Below are 13,219 nucleotides of genomic sequence, written 5' to 3' on the forward strand. Positions count from 1 at the left end.
CTCTGCTGAGACCTACTACGGTGTGAGGCGTGCCACGGGAACAGTGATCCATCACAGAGCTGGAAAAACTGCTCGAATAATTCGCCCTCAAATCTCAAAACACAGCATTTCCATGCTTCCTTCATCAGGCGATCAGTACGTTCACTTAACTGAGAATGGGGACATTACTGGATCAGAAGGACCTCCATGGTCCTCAAGAAAGTTTGAAAGAGAATAAACAATAGGACCTTATGTTTATCCATATTTGTTTTTTTTGTTTATTTGTCTTTTGAGACGGAGTCTCGCTGTGTCACCCAGGCTGGAGTGCAGTGGCATGATCTCGGCTCACTGCAGCCTCCGCCTCCTTGGTTCAAGTGAGTCTCTTGCCTCAGCCTCCTGAGTAGCTGGAATTACAGGCCCCCACCACCACGCCTGGCTAATTTTTGTATTTTTAATAGAGACTAGGTTTCATCATGTTGACCAGGCTGGTCTCGAACTCCTGACCTCAAATGATCTGCCCGCCTCAGCTTCCCAAAGTGCTGGGATTACAGATGTGAGCCACCACACCTGGCCTCTTATCCATATTTGTATGTCAACTTGAGCATCTTTAAGAAGACATGTCTGAGTAAGGAGTGAATATAGAGTAGAGAAAATGACTTAATGAGTCACCTCTAGAATCCTATCGAGGGCTAAGATTTCCAGCTGGTCCTCTCCAGGAAAAAGGGATGGGGTGCCCCTGGGATTCCTGTCACCAAGGAATGCTGATGCCTTTTATTATTATGCTATACCAGACATGTGTTCAGGAGTCCTGATCCTTGTGTATTGCTAGTTCAATGGTTGTTGTGACTTTGGACCTGTTATTGATCCCTGTATTAATTTCTTCTTTTACCCTTCCACATACCCAGCTGTCACCTCAGAACACAGCCTGTGTGTTCATTTGAACTTCTTCACACTGGGCTGAATGTATACAAGACATCAGTGTTCTCATTCGTCCCAGCTGACAAAATCAGGTTCCACGTCAGGTTTTCACACCTGGAAATCAAGTCTTAGTGTATTGGGCGGTAAGATGTTACGATGAGGTGCAGCTGTCTAGAGTGAGCCTCTTTATTTCTTTCTGGCACGTTACCTTATACTTAACAGCGTGTCGTGAACCAGGTCTGGAGTGGCTGCTGGTGGGCCTGACATATCTCCACACCATGAACCTCACTGGCAATTTCTCCTTCTAGTTTACAAACCAACAGGTCGCCTGTCAGTCACATAAGCCTCTTTCCACCAGATCCCTGGATAGGAATTATTCACATAGAAACTGGGAAAACAAACACAGATGGGAAAGGTGCTTGTGTGGATTGGTTGGTCACTAACAAACTCTTTTGGCAGATACATTCTACTCTGTATGGTAAAACACACCCATTTGCAGCAACGGTATGGAAGTTCTATCATGGATAAATAAATCAGATTATTCCTGCCCTGTTTTTCCTCCAGCACATAGATGCAGTTGAATCTTCTAATGGAGCCTCAGAATGAAATAGGAAGGAATATAAAGAAATACTTAGGACTGCGACTCTATGCAGGACTGAAGAAGTGCGTGAGCAGATTTAGAGTATTTGTATCCATGCTTCTTCCATTTTAAGGATCCACCCAGTTTCCCCACAGGAGCTCAAGGAATATTTATTGCTGTCAAACATCTTTTGCTGCTCAATATTTTAAGGATAGTGAACTAGGTAAAGGAAGGGGTAGGAACTTAGGGCTTAGCATTTTAACACATACCCTCCAAGCAGCTCTAATGCAATGTAAGTTTGCAGAATGATTTCCAAGAATGAGGGGTTTATTGTCTCCTATGCACCTCTTTCCATGGCAAGATAATTTTAGTCCATAGTTTCAGAACAAGGTTATGAAACTCACATATTATAAATCCCCCTTCACCAGCCATGGTAAAACTCAGAGAATATTTGGTTCTCTGCCTTCAAGGAGAAGGGTGTGGTTGGATCCTGTTGTTACTGCACCGATAAATAAATCTCTGCCAGTGAACTTTTAAGAGAGGCTGAGCCAAAGAGAAGATGAAAATGATAAGAGGAGAAAGAGAAGGAAGAGAGGGATGGAAGAAGAGGAGGAGAAGGAGGAGGAACAGAAGGAGAAGGAGAGGACAAGGAGGTGGAGGAGAAGAAGGAAGAGGAGGAGAAAGAAAGGACATGGAGTAGAAGAGGGGAGGAGGAGGAGAAATGGTGGCATCAGCTCAATCTGGCCTTTGGCATCCTGGGCCATTTGGTTTCTCTCAGGCATCCTAGTGGGAGATGGTCAAAGTGGCTTTTTTTCCACTCATTTCTCTGCTTTGACAACAAACACAGTTTGAAATTATTTTTGGACAGTCTCCTAAGAGCGACATAAGCACAAACATAAACACAGAAATATCTTTAGTGTTCCAGCCCGGGACTGTCCGTCTCCTTATGAAAGTGCGGCATCGGGGAGCTGAATCCATCTCTTATGCTCAATGTAAGAATGGGACAATGTGGGTATCTTCCAGGTTATACAAATAATCACATTTTCAAGTTAATTAGGTTTTCTCACAATAGGTAATTCCTGCTATTTTAGAGATTTGGTTACAATTGTATTGCAGATGCAGTGCCCTGTGGGATCTTAAAAATACTTGCCCGAACTTCACACATGGCTTTTTGTTTGTTTTTGCTTTTTTGATTCAAAAGAACTCAAGACTTTCTTCTGTAAACTCAGGGTTGTTTTAAGAAGCAGAGAACATTATTCTACGGCACTAAAAGGGAACACTGTAAGCCTTGATTCTGCCCTCTGCCTTCCTTTTTTGAATAGAGAAGAAATAAAACACACAGTTTGGGTACAGGGTTTGCCTTCAGCTTCTGGGACTCATGATGTGCAGAGGCTGCCCGAGATTCATTTGCACAGTGCTTTTCTGAGCCAGAAATATCTGGAGAGACTGTGGCCTCTGGAACAGCTGCCTCATTCACTGGTGGGGTGGGTCAAAGCATGAGGTAATCAGAGTTCTTTCTCTTCCTCTGCACCTGCAAAAGCACATCGCTAATTCCCTCGCAGACGCCAACAGGCATTCAGGCTAACGCCTTTCAGAGGAACCAGAGCGTGTCCCGCACGCCACAGAAGACTGCCTCCCCACGGGTCTGTTTCTAAAGGGAGAAGAGGCCTAAATCAGAGGCTGGCTTGATTTGCATTTCTATTAGGTGTTGATGGAATAATTTTCATTTTTAGTTGCGTTCTACATAGAGCCAAATTATTTTAGGCACACATATTAAAGCACTAATGCACGTAGGTGTGTATGTGTGTTGGGGGGTGAGTAATTACCGTGCCACAGACTGTTCTAAACCACCACACTTGAGTAAAAATATTTAAACGAACCTCAGCCAGTTCTATCTGACCATTATTAGAACGTAAAAACTTAACCAAGGAAACTAATTTTCAGAATTTACATTGAAAAAACGTTATTAGGGAATAGGGGAAATTAGCCTCGTGTGAAAAATTGCTATCGTGGTCTACCAGTTGTTGACACCTCTTGAAGAAGAGTAGCCCAAAGTGGTTAGTAGAATTCATCCTGAGAGTGGAATTTCGTGAGCCTCAGCCATCATGTTGTCAGTTTCTGAATTTTCTAAAATGATGAGGAATTCGCCTTCATTTCTGATCTGTTTTGTCTGTTATTTCTAGCTATTTCTAAATGGTGTCTGAAATGTTTTATTTTCTAGTGGTGAACTGTTCCGATCCAGGCTTTGTGGAAAATGCCATTCGTCACGGGCAACAGAACTTCCCTGAGAGTTTTGAGTATGGAATGAGTGTCCTGTACCATTGCAAGAAGGGATTTTACTTGCTGGGATCTTCAGCCTTGACCTGTATGGCAAATGGCTTATGGGACCGGTCTCTGCCCAAGTGTTTGGGTAAGTCAGGGTTATTCCCGATTTCTGTGCACAGACCCCTGTAAGGGTACCATCAGCAGAAAATTCTGCAAGTATATTTTAAAGGCACTGAATTTTAATTCCCTCTGCTCTCTCCCATCACTGAATTTTAATTCCCTCTGCTGTCTCCCATCACTGAATTTTAATTCCCTCTGCTCTCTCCCATCACCAATTGTAGGAGTTTGTATGATAGCTGTAGATAGACTGGCCAGAAATCACCAAATACAACTTAAGCAAATTCAAGGGGCCGGGGGACGCTGGTATGCTCAGGAGAAATGACGCAGGTAATTGGATACCACTTGGACAATGATGGTTTTATCTCCTTCTCTCATGGCTTGCCTTCAGCCTCAGCCTACCAGGTAGGCCTGGCCCACACAGCTCAGACACGGCGGCCAGGACCTCCCCACCAGGCATCTCCCAACCTTACTCTCACTCAGCTCAGGTGGGCGAAGGGCTCTGGTGTGGAGTTTCTGTCTGTTGACCTGGCATCTATAGCCAAAGAGGGGAGTGCTGTGAGACCTGATTGGGTTTTGTGAGCATTCCTGGTACAGTCCAAGGTGACTACAGTAAAAACCTCATATCCTTGGGGTATATACCAAGTAGTGGGATTGCTGGGTCAAATGGTATTTCTTATTCTAGGTCTTTGAGGAATCGCTACACTGTCTTCCTAAATGGTTCAACTAATTTACATTCCCACCAACAGTGTAAAAGCATTCCTATTTCTCCACAGCCTCACCAGCATCTGTTGTTTCTTGACTTAATGATAGCCCTTCTAACTGGCATGAGATGGTATCTCATTGTAGTTTTGATTTGCATTTCTCTAATGATCAGTGATGTTGAGCTTTTTTTCATGTTGTTTATTGGCCACATAAATGTCTTCTTTTGAGAAGTGTCTGTTCATGTCCTTTACCCACTTTCTAGTGGGGTTGTTTTTTTCTTGTAAATTTGTTTAAGTTCCTTGTAGATTCTGGACATTAGACCTTTGTCAGATGGATGGATTGCACAGTTGTCACCCATTCTGTTGGTTGTCTGTTCACTCTGATGATAATTCTGTAGGTTCTCTGTTCACTCTGATTATAGTTTTTATTTTCTGTGCAGAAGCTCCTGAGTTTAATTAGATCCCATGATACATGCATGCGTATGTTCACTGCAGCACTATTCACGATAACAAGACATGGAATCAACCCAAGTGCCCATCAGTAAAATACTGAATAAAGAAAATGTGGTACATGCACACCATGGAATATGATGCAGCCATAAAAAAAATGAGATTATGTCCTTTGCAGGGACATGGATGGAGCTGGGAAGCTTAACCTCTGCAAACTAATGCAGGAACAGAAAACCAAACACCACAAATTCTCACTTACAAGTAGGAGCTGAACAATGAAAATACATTGACACCGAAGGGGAACAACACTCACTGGGGCCTGTAGGGGGCAGTGGAGGGAGAGCATCAGGATAAATAGCTAATGCATGTGGGGCTTAATACTTAGGTGATGGATTGATAGGTACAGCCAACCACCATCGCACACGTTTCCCTACATAACAAACCTGCACATCCTGCACACGCATCCCAGAACTTAAAATAAAAAATAAATAAATGAATAAAGTTGTTAAATCTTGTTTTTCTTTTCTTTTTTTTTTTTTTTTTAAAAAAGCTCATATTCCGATAGTAATTGGCTTGTGAATTGAGTCCTTAAATCAGGGGAAGGGATATGGCTCCAGAAAATGAATGTGCTCTTCTGGGCAGAGAAAATTATAGATGATCCGTATGGCCCCTCTTAAAAGCTTGTTATCAGTATATTATAGACCATGAAGATAAGCAAAAATACATCATTTTAACCAAATAGCCAAAGTCTTCTTTTCTTTTCACTTGAAAAATCAGATCGGCTGTTAAAGAGAATCGTGTTTTAAGATCATAGTCTGAAGATTTAGGAAAAAGTGTCACTCTCTTTAGTCTTTTTGAAATTAGAAGGAAAGCAATACTTAAAATCAAAATCCGATCTTTGTCCTATGCATTTTGCATCCATAAAGAAAGTGGAGGCCAGGTGCAGTGACTCACTCCTGTAATCCTAGCACTTTGAGAGGCCAAGGAAGGTGGATCTCTTGAGGCCAGGAGTTCTAGATCAACTTGGACAACCTAGCCAGACTCCATCTCTACAAAAAGTAAAAAAATTAAAAACTAGTGGGACATGGTGGCACATGCCTATAGTCCCAGCACATTGGGAGGCTGAGGTAGGAAGATCACTCAAGGCCAGGAGTTATGATTGCATCACTGCACTCCGGCCTGGCTAACAAGCAAGACCCCATCTCTTAAAAAAAAATACAAACGAGGAAGGAAACGGCAATTACATTATCAGTCGGGTCTACCACACACACACTAAAGGTAATAATGCCTCTTGTCTTTTCAGTTATAGCATTGTGAAGTGTATTTTGAAAATGGGTTAGTGTTGAAGATTTTTTTTTTCTCCAAGTGAGTTTCCCTCACATTCCTCTAATCTACACAGAAACTCGTCTCAAATTCTGACTTTAACAATACAATTAATTTCTGTGGCGAAAGACAGTGATAACTTTCAAAACAATTCTCAGCCTTATGTAACAAAATTGCATCTATAAATGTGTTACGATCTTCATCAAATTATATCTGCGTTCTCATCTTCCTTTTGCTTTCACACATGGGACTTTTCATAGAAGTTGGTTTAGTTCTGTTTTTGTCTTTCACAGAACATTTCTTTCATGTCTCCCCTGGCTTGTGTGAGACTTCCATTTGTTTTTGTACCGATGCTGATGTGCTTCAGATCTTCAGGAGCTGGGGTTTAGCTGGCTCTCCTTCTCCTAGCTGGCCAGTTCCCTCGGCTTGGTGTCATTCACAATTGGAATTGCTGTGACTTTGGGAATTGAAAGATCTTGGGGGAGCCTTTGCTTTTCCGTGCTCTAGAGCAGCTGAGCTCTGTGTCTGATTTTGCTGTGATATTGTTTCACTGAAGGTTAACATTTAAATAAAATATAAATTTCATTTCAACTGGAAATGGTCATTGATCCAGCATTTCACTGTTTCAGGTCTAACTGGCTTCTTTTAAGGACTCTATGTGGATAAAATCTAGTTCTCCAGTGAATCAATGTCCATGCAAGACAGAAAGTGAGGGCTGATGTGACTCGGGGGATGGCGGTGGCTTCCAGGCATTCAAATCTCCCCCTCTGGTTGATAACCCTTCTGGGTGTCTCGTTACCAAATGGAATTCCTCTAGGATACTGAAGTGGTCACCTTTGAGTGATTCCGTGGTAGTCTCAATTCAGTTAGTTCTTTTTGCATATAGATAAAAACTTGTCTATTGCTAGCCCTCATTTGATACTGTACAGTAAAGGAAAAATAAATCTTCACTGTCCTATATTAATCTGGATTACAGAATTTGCCTTTTTGAAGGATATTTATAAATAGAGTTTGGGCCTGATTTGGTATAATTGTAAGGAAATGAATAGAAATACTGAGAGGATTTTACGGAACAATTTGAGGAATACATTAATCAATAATTTAGTAGTATTATTTTACTTATCCGTCTTAGACTGCCCCTTATTCAAAGAGAAATGGTTAGAATGGTTTTCTTAGACTTGTGAACTTGAAGATTAAGCAGATTTGACAAAATTATGTCCCCAAGCAAAGCATATGATTGTCATATTAACTGAAAAAATTGTGGAAATAGTTTTAATGGATCCGTGTTACTTTCTTAAATTTCCCATAATACTGTTCATTTGGAATATAGTTAAGGGTCGATGGAAAAATGTAGGCAGTATGGCTATCTCCTTGAAAATCCACATGTCAATTTCCACCATAAGCAAAGCTACCTTAACAAAACAAAACAAAAACATCATCAACAGAACCTCTCCTTTTCAGTAAACAAATTAGGGGAGGAAGCGTCATCTGAAAATTGGTCTTCATCACAAATTACATAAGGGAACTGTAGGGCTATACCAGAATATTTAGGTGTTTTTCTTTAATAGATGTTACCGATACGGGTGTTTCTATGGGAGATCTGCCAGTACAAAGTGGTTTAACTGGAAGGATGTACTGATTTGTTTTATTTTCTCTTTTTTCTTAAGCTATATCATGCGGACACCCAGGGGTCCCTGCCAATGCCATCCTGACTGGAGAGCTGTTTACATACGGCGCCACCGTGCGCTACTCATGCAGAGGGAGCCAGAGTCTCATAGGCAATGACACGAGAGTGTGCCAGGAAGACAGTCACTGGAGCGGGGCACTGCCCCACTGCACAGGTAAGGGGCCTACAGGTGAACTGACAGAATTACAGGCGTCAAATAACCTTTCCAATAATGATTTCAGATAACGATGATTTACAGTTATTTCAAATGCCCTATAATTATGCATCTCTTTGAAATGATTATCATTCCATTTCTAGCCAAATACAACTCTCTTATAGATATTGTCTTCATCTTCGCCATAATCGTTAGACACCATCACTTTAAATGCTCTCCTCCAGGATTCTTGGGAGTGTCTGGATCTTATTTGCAAGGAAGCTGGTCGGCCCTGCCTCCGTGTGTCCCTGTTTGCTCTTTATTCTTTTTTATGTGTTTAATTTTCCCCACCTCTATCATCATTAACCACGTGTCCTCTTTGGAAAAAAATTATCTTTATTTTTTTCATGAATGTTTCTTAAACAATTAAAATTCAGCGAACCAGCAACTCTCTGGATACAATTCTGAAGAATTAAACCTCTCATTTGCCTTTTTTTTTTTTTTACGTTCCCAGTTTACCTAAAGCCCCGTTTTCCTTTTGCTCTCTGTACCTACCTTTTCAGTGAAGACTTGATACATTTACCATTCCCAGCATTTTCCTCCTTCCAGAGGAAATGTTATTTATTCATTTGAATAGGCTATTGTGAATTTAGTAACACAGGAGCAACATCCTAAATTCTTTCATTTTTAGGGCTGTCACAAGGAAATCATTTCTTACAAGATTGCCAGAATGTTGTGTAACCATAACTCATGTCAAACACAAATTTCAACAACTTTTCATTATCTGTAAATGTAACAACTCTGCTTAAAACAAGTCTAACACAATTATGCATTGTCATATGTGTTTATTTTCAACAGGAAATAATCCTGGATTCTGTGGTGATCCGGGAACCCCAGCACATGGGTCTCGGCTTGGGGATGAATTTAAGACAAAGAGTCTTCTCCGCTTCTCCTGTGAAATGGGGCACCAGCTGAGGGGCTCCCCTGAACGCACGTGTTTGCTCAATGGGTCATGGTCAGGACTGCAGCCGGTGTGCGAGGGTGAGTAGCCACAAGCCTTAAGGTCTACCTTGAAAGTTAAAACCACACAATTCATTCTAAAATGGCTGGCAAAATTCTACAAAACTTATAGGGATTTGTACTATTTATACAGTTAAATCTTTCCCCCCCAATATTTGTGAAAGCATCATCAGAAATCATGACTGGGTGCGTGAAAGTATTCCAAGTGTCCACAGGTCCCATCACACAGATGCTTGTTGTTTGAAAGTTCATAACACGAAAGCTTCTAATCTTCTCCCAGTGATAATCTGTATGTGGTGTTGTCAGCGTTTTCTAGATCCTGGTGGTGAGTGGGTGGGGTTCCAGAGCAGCGAGTAGGACCAGTGCAGATCACTGATGGGAATTTCTGCAGGCTGGAAGCAGGCTTCATTCACACGTCATTTCCAATCTATTGGTGGTCCATGTGTGGAGCACTGTATTTCACAGGAATCTGGGGTTATATTCTATGAACTATTTTGGAGTGGGTCTACTTGATTCTAATGTTTGAGAGGCATCATAGGAAGTGGTGGTAGGCTCCAGTAATGACAGTAAGAATTGCCACAGACACGTTATAGACACCGCACTGTGTATCAGAAATGTAGCCTCAAGCAAATGTGAACTGAGAGGTGATGGTAACCATGTATTCGGTGTTCAAAACTCGATTTAGAATTCAGACAGATAGGACTGTAAATGTTAGGAATTCTTTACAAGCAAACTTCTCAATTACATTTTGAGTCTAAAACGTTTATACAAATTAATTCCGTATGTATTTTTGTATGTATGAAACACTTTCCATATAACTTGGCCAACTTGAGTAAGCTCACATACACACTATCATTATGAGAAATTTAACTCAAGTTTCTTTAATCTTCATTTTTTGTACTTGACTATTCTGTCTCCACTTCTGCCTTTATTGTATTATACATGCTATATGGATAAAAAGAAATAAAATATGTATATGATCTATCTATATTATAAACCTATGTAGCATTAATTTCATATATAAAATAATGCTACATATGAATATATGAACAATTGTGCATATATTTGCATATTTATATATTATATTTGCCCACGCATAGTGTATATATTTATTCTCAAAGACTATTTTCGACTATATATGTGTATATATGCACATAATATAGGCATACACATATGTGCAAACAAACGTGATAATCCAAGAAAATTTTTTACTGTGAACTGCCTCTTCACAATCAAAGTAGTGTAAATCTTAAGACTAGGCCCTACAAAAGTTGTCTTAGGTCAAATACCACTGATTAGTAGTGAGAAATGGTTACCCGTAGTCATGAATTGCAGGATCATACTTTTGTTATTGACTAAAGTATGACACTATAAATTGATGTACATTTTTTAATCAAATGCAAATTTTTTCAGTTCCCTCTCATCTTGTAGAGATTTCAATATTAAAATTTGCACATGAGGGCAGTTTTCTCACCAGAGAAAAAAACCAGAGTGTTTTCTACTCTGTCATATAGTACTTTAGGTGTGCAATCCTATGGGATAAACCATTATCAGCAATATTTTAACAAGGAGATCTTCTATGCTTCCTGATATGAGGCACTGAAAAGAGACATTGTCATGTCTTTGGTATTGCCACTGAAATGCATAACCTGAATCGAATCCTGAAGCAGCAGCAATAAAAACCCCCAAAACCCTAAGGGCATGCAACAAATCAGCTTGCCTGTGCTCCTGAAGAAATGTCAAGTTCAGAAAAGACACATTCTGAGCGCTTCTTTCAGACGTAAGAGACTTGATACATGCAATGTGTGGTCTTGGATTGGGTCCTACACTGAGCAAAACAGAGTTATGAGAGGTGTTACTGAAACAGTAGAATCTGACCCTGAGATGATCTAGGTGGTGAACTAACACATGACCTTAAGGCAACTATTAAAAATATGTTCAAGAGCTTGAAGTAAATTAGATTATGGACGTGTATGAGACAACATTGCATCAAAGTTACATTTCACGCTTTTAATAATTGTATTATGGTTATGTAAAGAGAATGCCTTTGTTCTTAGGAAATACATACTGATACATTTAACTCTAAAGAGTCCTCATGTCTGTAACTTACACTCAAATACTTTAGAAAATACATATTTAGAGAGAAAGAGAGAGAAAAAGTGAGCAACACGTAAACAGTTGGTGAATCTGACTAAAAGGTGTGTAAGAGTGGCTTATGATATTTTTGTGAAGTTTGTTTAATCCTGTAATTATAACAAAGTGTGGTGTTACAAAAATGTTGCCAATAAATTAAAACAATTTCCATAGTAAAATTTCAACGTTTCTATTAAATCACATTTGACAGTAGCTTCATGTATCTGTAGCGTTTATCATTCAGGACTTTTGAAAAGCACCACGGTTTGTGAGTTGTGACATTTTGTCTTTAGACCTGATTCTTTGTAGTGATCACAACGTCTTGGTTCTGGGTCTTAATTCTCTTTTGTTTGAGAAAAGAGAGGCTGAAAGATCAATCATCGGTAGTATTTTAATTGAAATTTAAAATATTTCCTCAATAGTTACAAAGAGGGCTGGATGTCAATAAGTGAATGCTGGAATAATTATTCAGACTTTATAGATAGAATCTGATGCTGATGAAAACCAGAACTGTCCTTCTGTTGTCAAGAGTACTCAATGCAATCATTGAGCCAAAACCCTGGTTTGCAGGCTGAACTTGGTGTGTGAAGAGCAGACTCTGACACTCCCAGAAAGTGGAATATAAAATATACTATCAAAGATGACCATTCACCTGAGACTGTACATTCAATATCATGTTTACTTCCAGTATTTCAGTTTTGAAATCTTAAAAGATGAACAAAATTAGGACAGTTGAGGGTGAGCCATGTCTTTCCTTAGAAATCTCCCATCTTTGGGGCTATGAAGGCACAGTATGAGTTCTAGTCCAGCAAAGCACACATCAATCAATTTATTTGAATGAGAGCTTAATTGTGTTTCACTTCCCAATCCATCTAACTCAGGCAGTGCGAAGTATTTTTAAAATTGTATTTTGCTTTCTAAAGTTAGAAATTTATACTTCTATGAAAAAACTTGGAAACTTAGCCCTTAAAAGCTGCATACGCAAATAAGTTATAAAATGTTGCAATGCTGAAAATATTTCTCAAATATGCCATGCTCCACAAAACTCACTGCTTCTAAAACTGCATTATATGATACAGACATCATGGGAAGCTGAATAAGCCCACTGCAATATATGTTACAACCAATAAGGCAACAAATTATGTATAAAAATCATAAAATCAGTGACTGAGCATACACACACACCAGCAAAAATTTGAAATACATTTTGGAGAATCTGTAGCTTTTCATTTTGTTCCTTGTTTGTTATCATAGGTCCAAATCACTGAAGTATGAGTTACTCTCAATGAAAAAGGATGTAACCAGTGGTTGCATGTCCAGGAAGCATAGCTTCTATGACTAGCTATGACTTAACTAATCCCCTAGTTAAGATTATTTCAAACCTGATGAAATTATGTCCTCTAAACCTGTCAAAAAGTTAGATACAAAAAGTTAGATAAATAGAATACATTGTAAAAAGGAGGAGGAAATTGTAATTCAAAATGAAACATCTTTTAAAATTCTTCAACTCAAAGAATTTATATTGCAGATATATTTCCTTCACATTAAATCAAATTTGCTTTTGTTAGCTATCTAGTCTTTTAATCATAGGTTCAAACTTAACATTTCGAATGGATCTATCTCATGAAGTTACATTGTATAACTAAAATATTTAGTTTAAGCTGTATTAGGGAACTCTTAATTCTCTTTCAGATGAAATGATGATAAAGCTACATTTTACTCAAGAAGTAAGAAAGTGATGATGATGAAAATAACAATAGCATAAGCTACAAGCTAACTCGTTGTGACCACTAATACATCAGATCTCACACTAGGCATTTTACGTATAGCGTGGGTAATTTTGTAACAGCCGGGAATAAGTATTTTTGTAATACTCATTTTATGGTTAAAGGCACTACATCTAAGGAATT

The 13,219-nt window shown here is 39.3% G+C and overlaps 1 protein-coding gene across 1 annotated transcript in view; it reads left to right on the top strand.

Annotated features, from left to right (window-relative positions):
- Window positions 1-13,219, top strand: part of CSMD1 (CUB and Sushi multiple domains 1) — a 2,043,790-nt gene that overhangs the window by 1,998,063 nt on the left and 32,508 nt on the right. The window contains 3 exon segments of the mRNA XM_050802644.1: window positions 3,699-3,887; window positions 8,004-8,177; window positions 9,015-9,197. Of these exon segments, the coding sequence (XP_050658601.1) occupies window positions 3,699-3,887; window positions 8,004-8,177; window positions 9,015-9,197 (546 nt within the window).

This window comes from Macaca thibetana, chromosome 8 (genome assembly GCF_024542745.1).
Source record: "Macaca thibetana thibetana isolate TM-01 chromosome 8, ASM2454274v1, whole genome shotgun sequence".
Classification (NCBI taxonomy): domain Eukaryota; kingdom Metazoa; phylum Chordata; class Mammalia; order Primates; family Cercopithecidae; genus Macaca; species Macaca thibetana.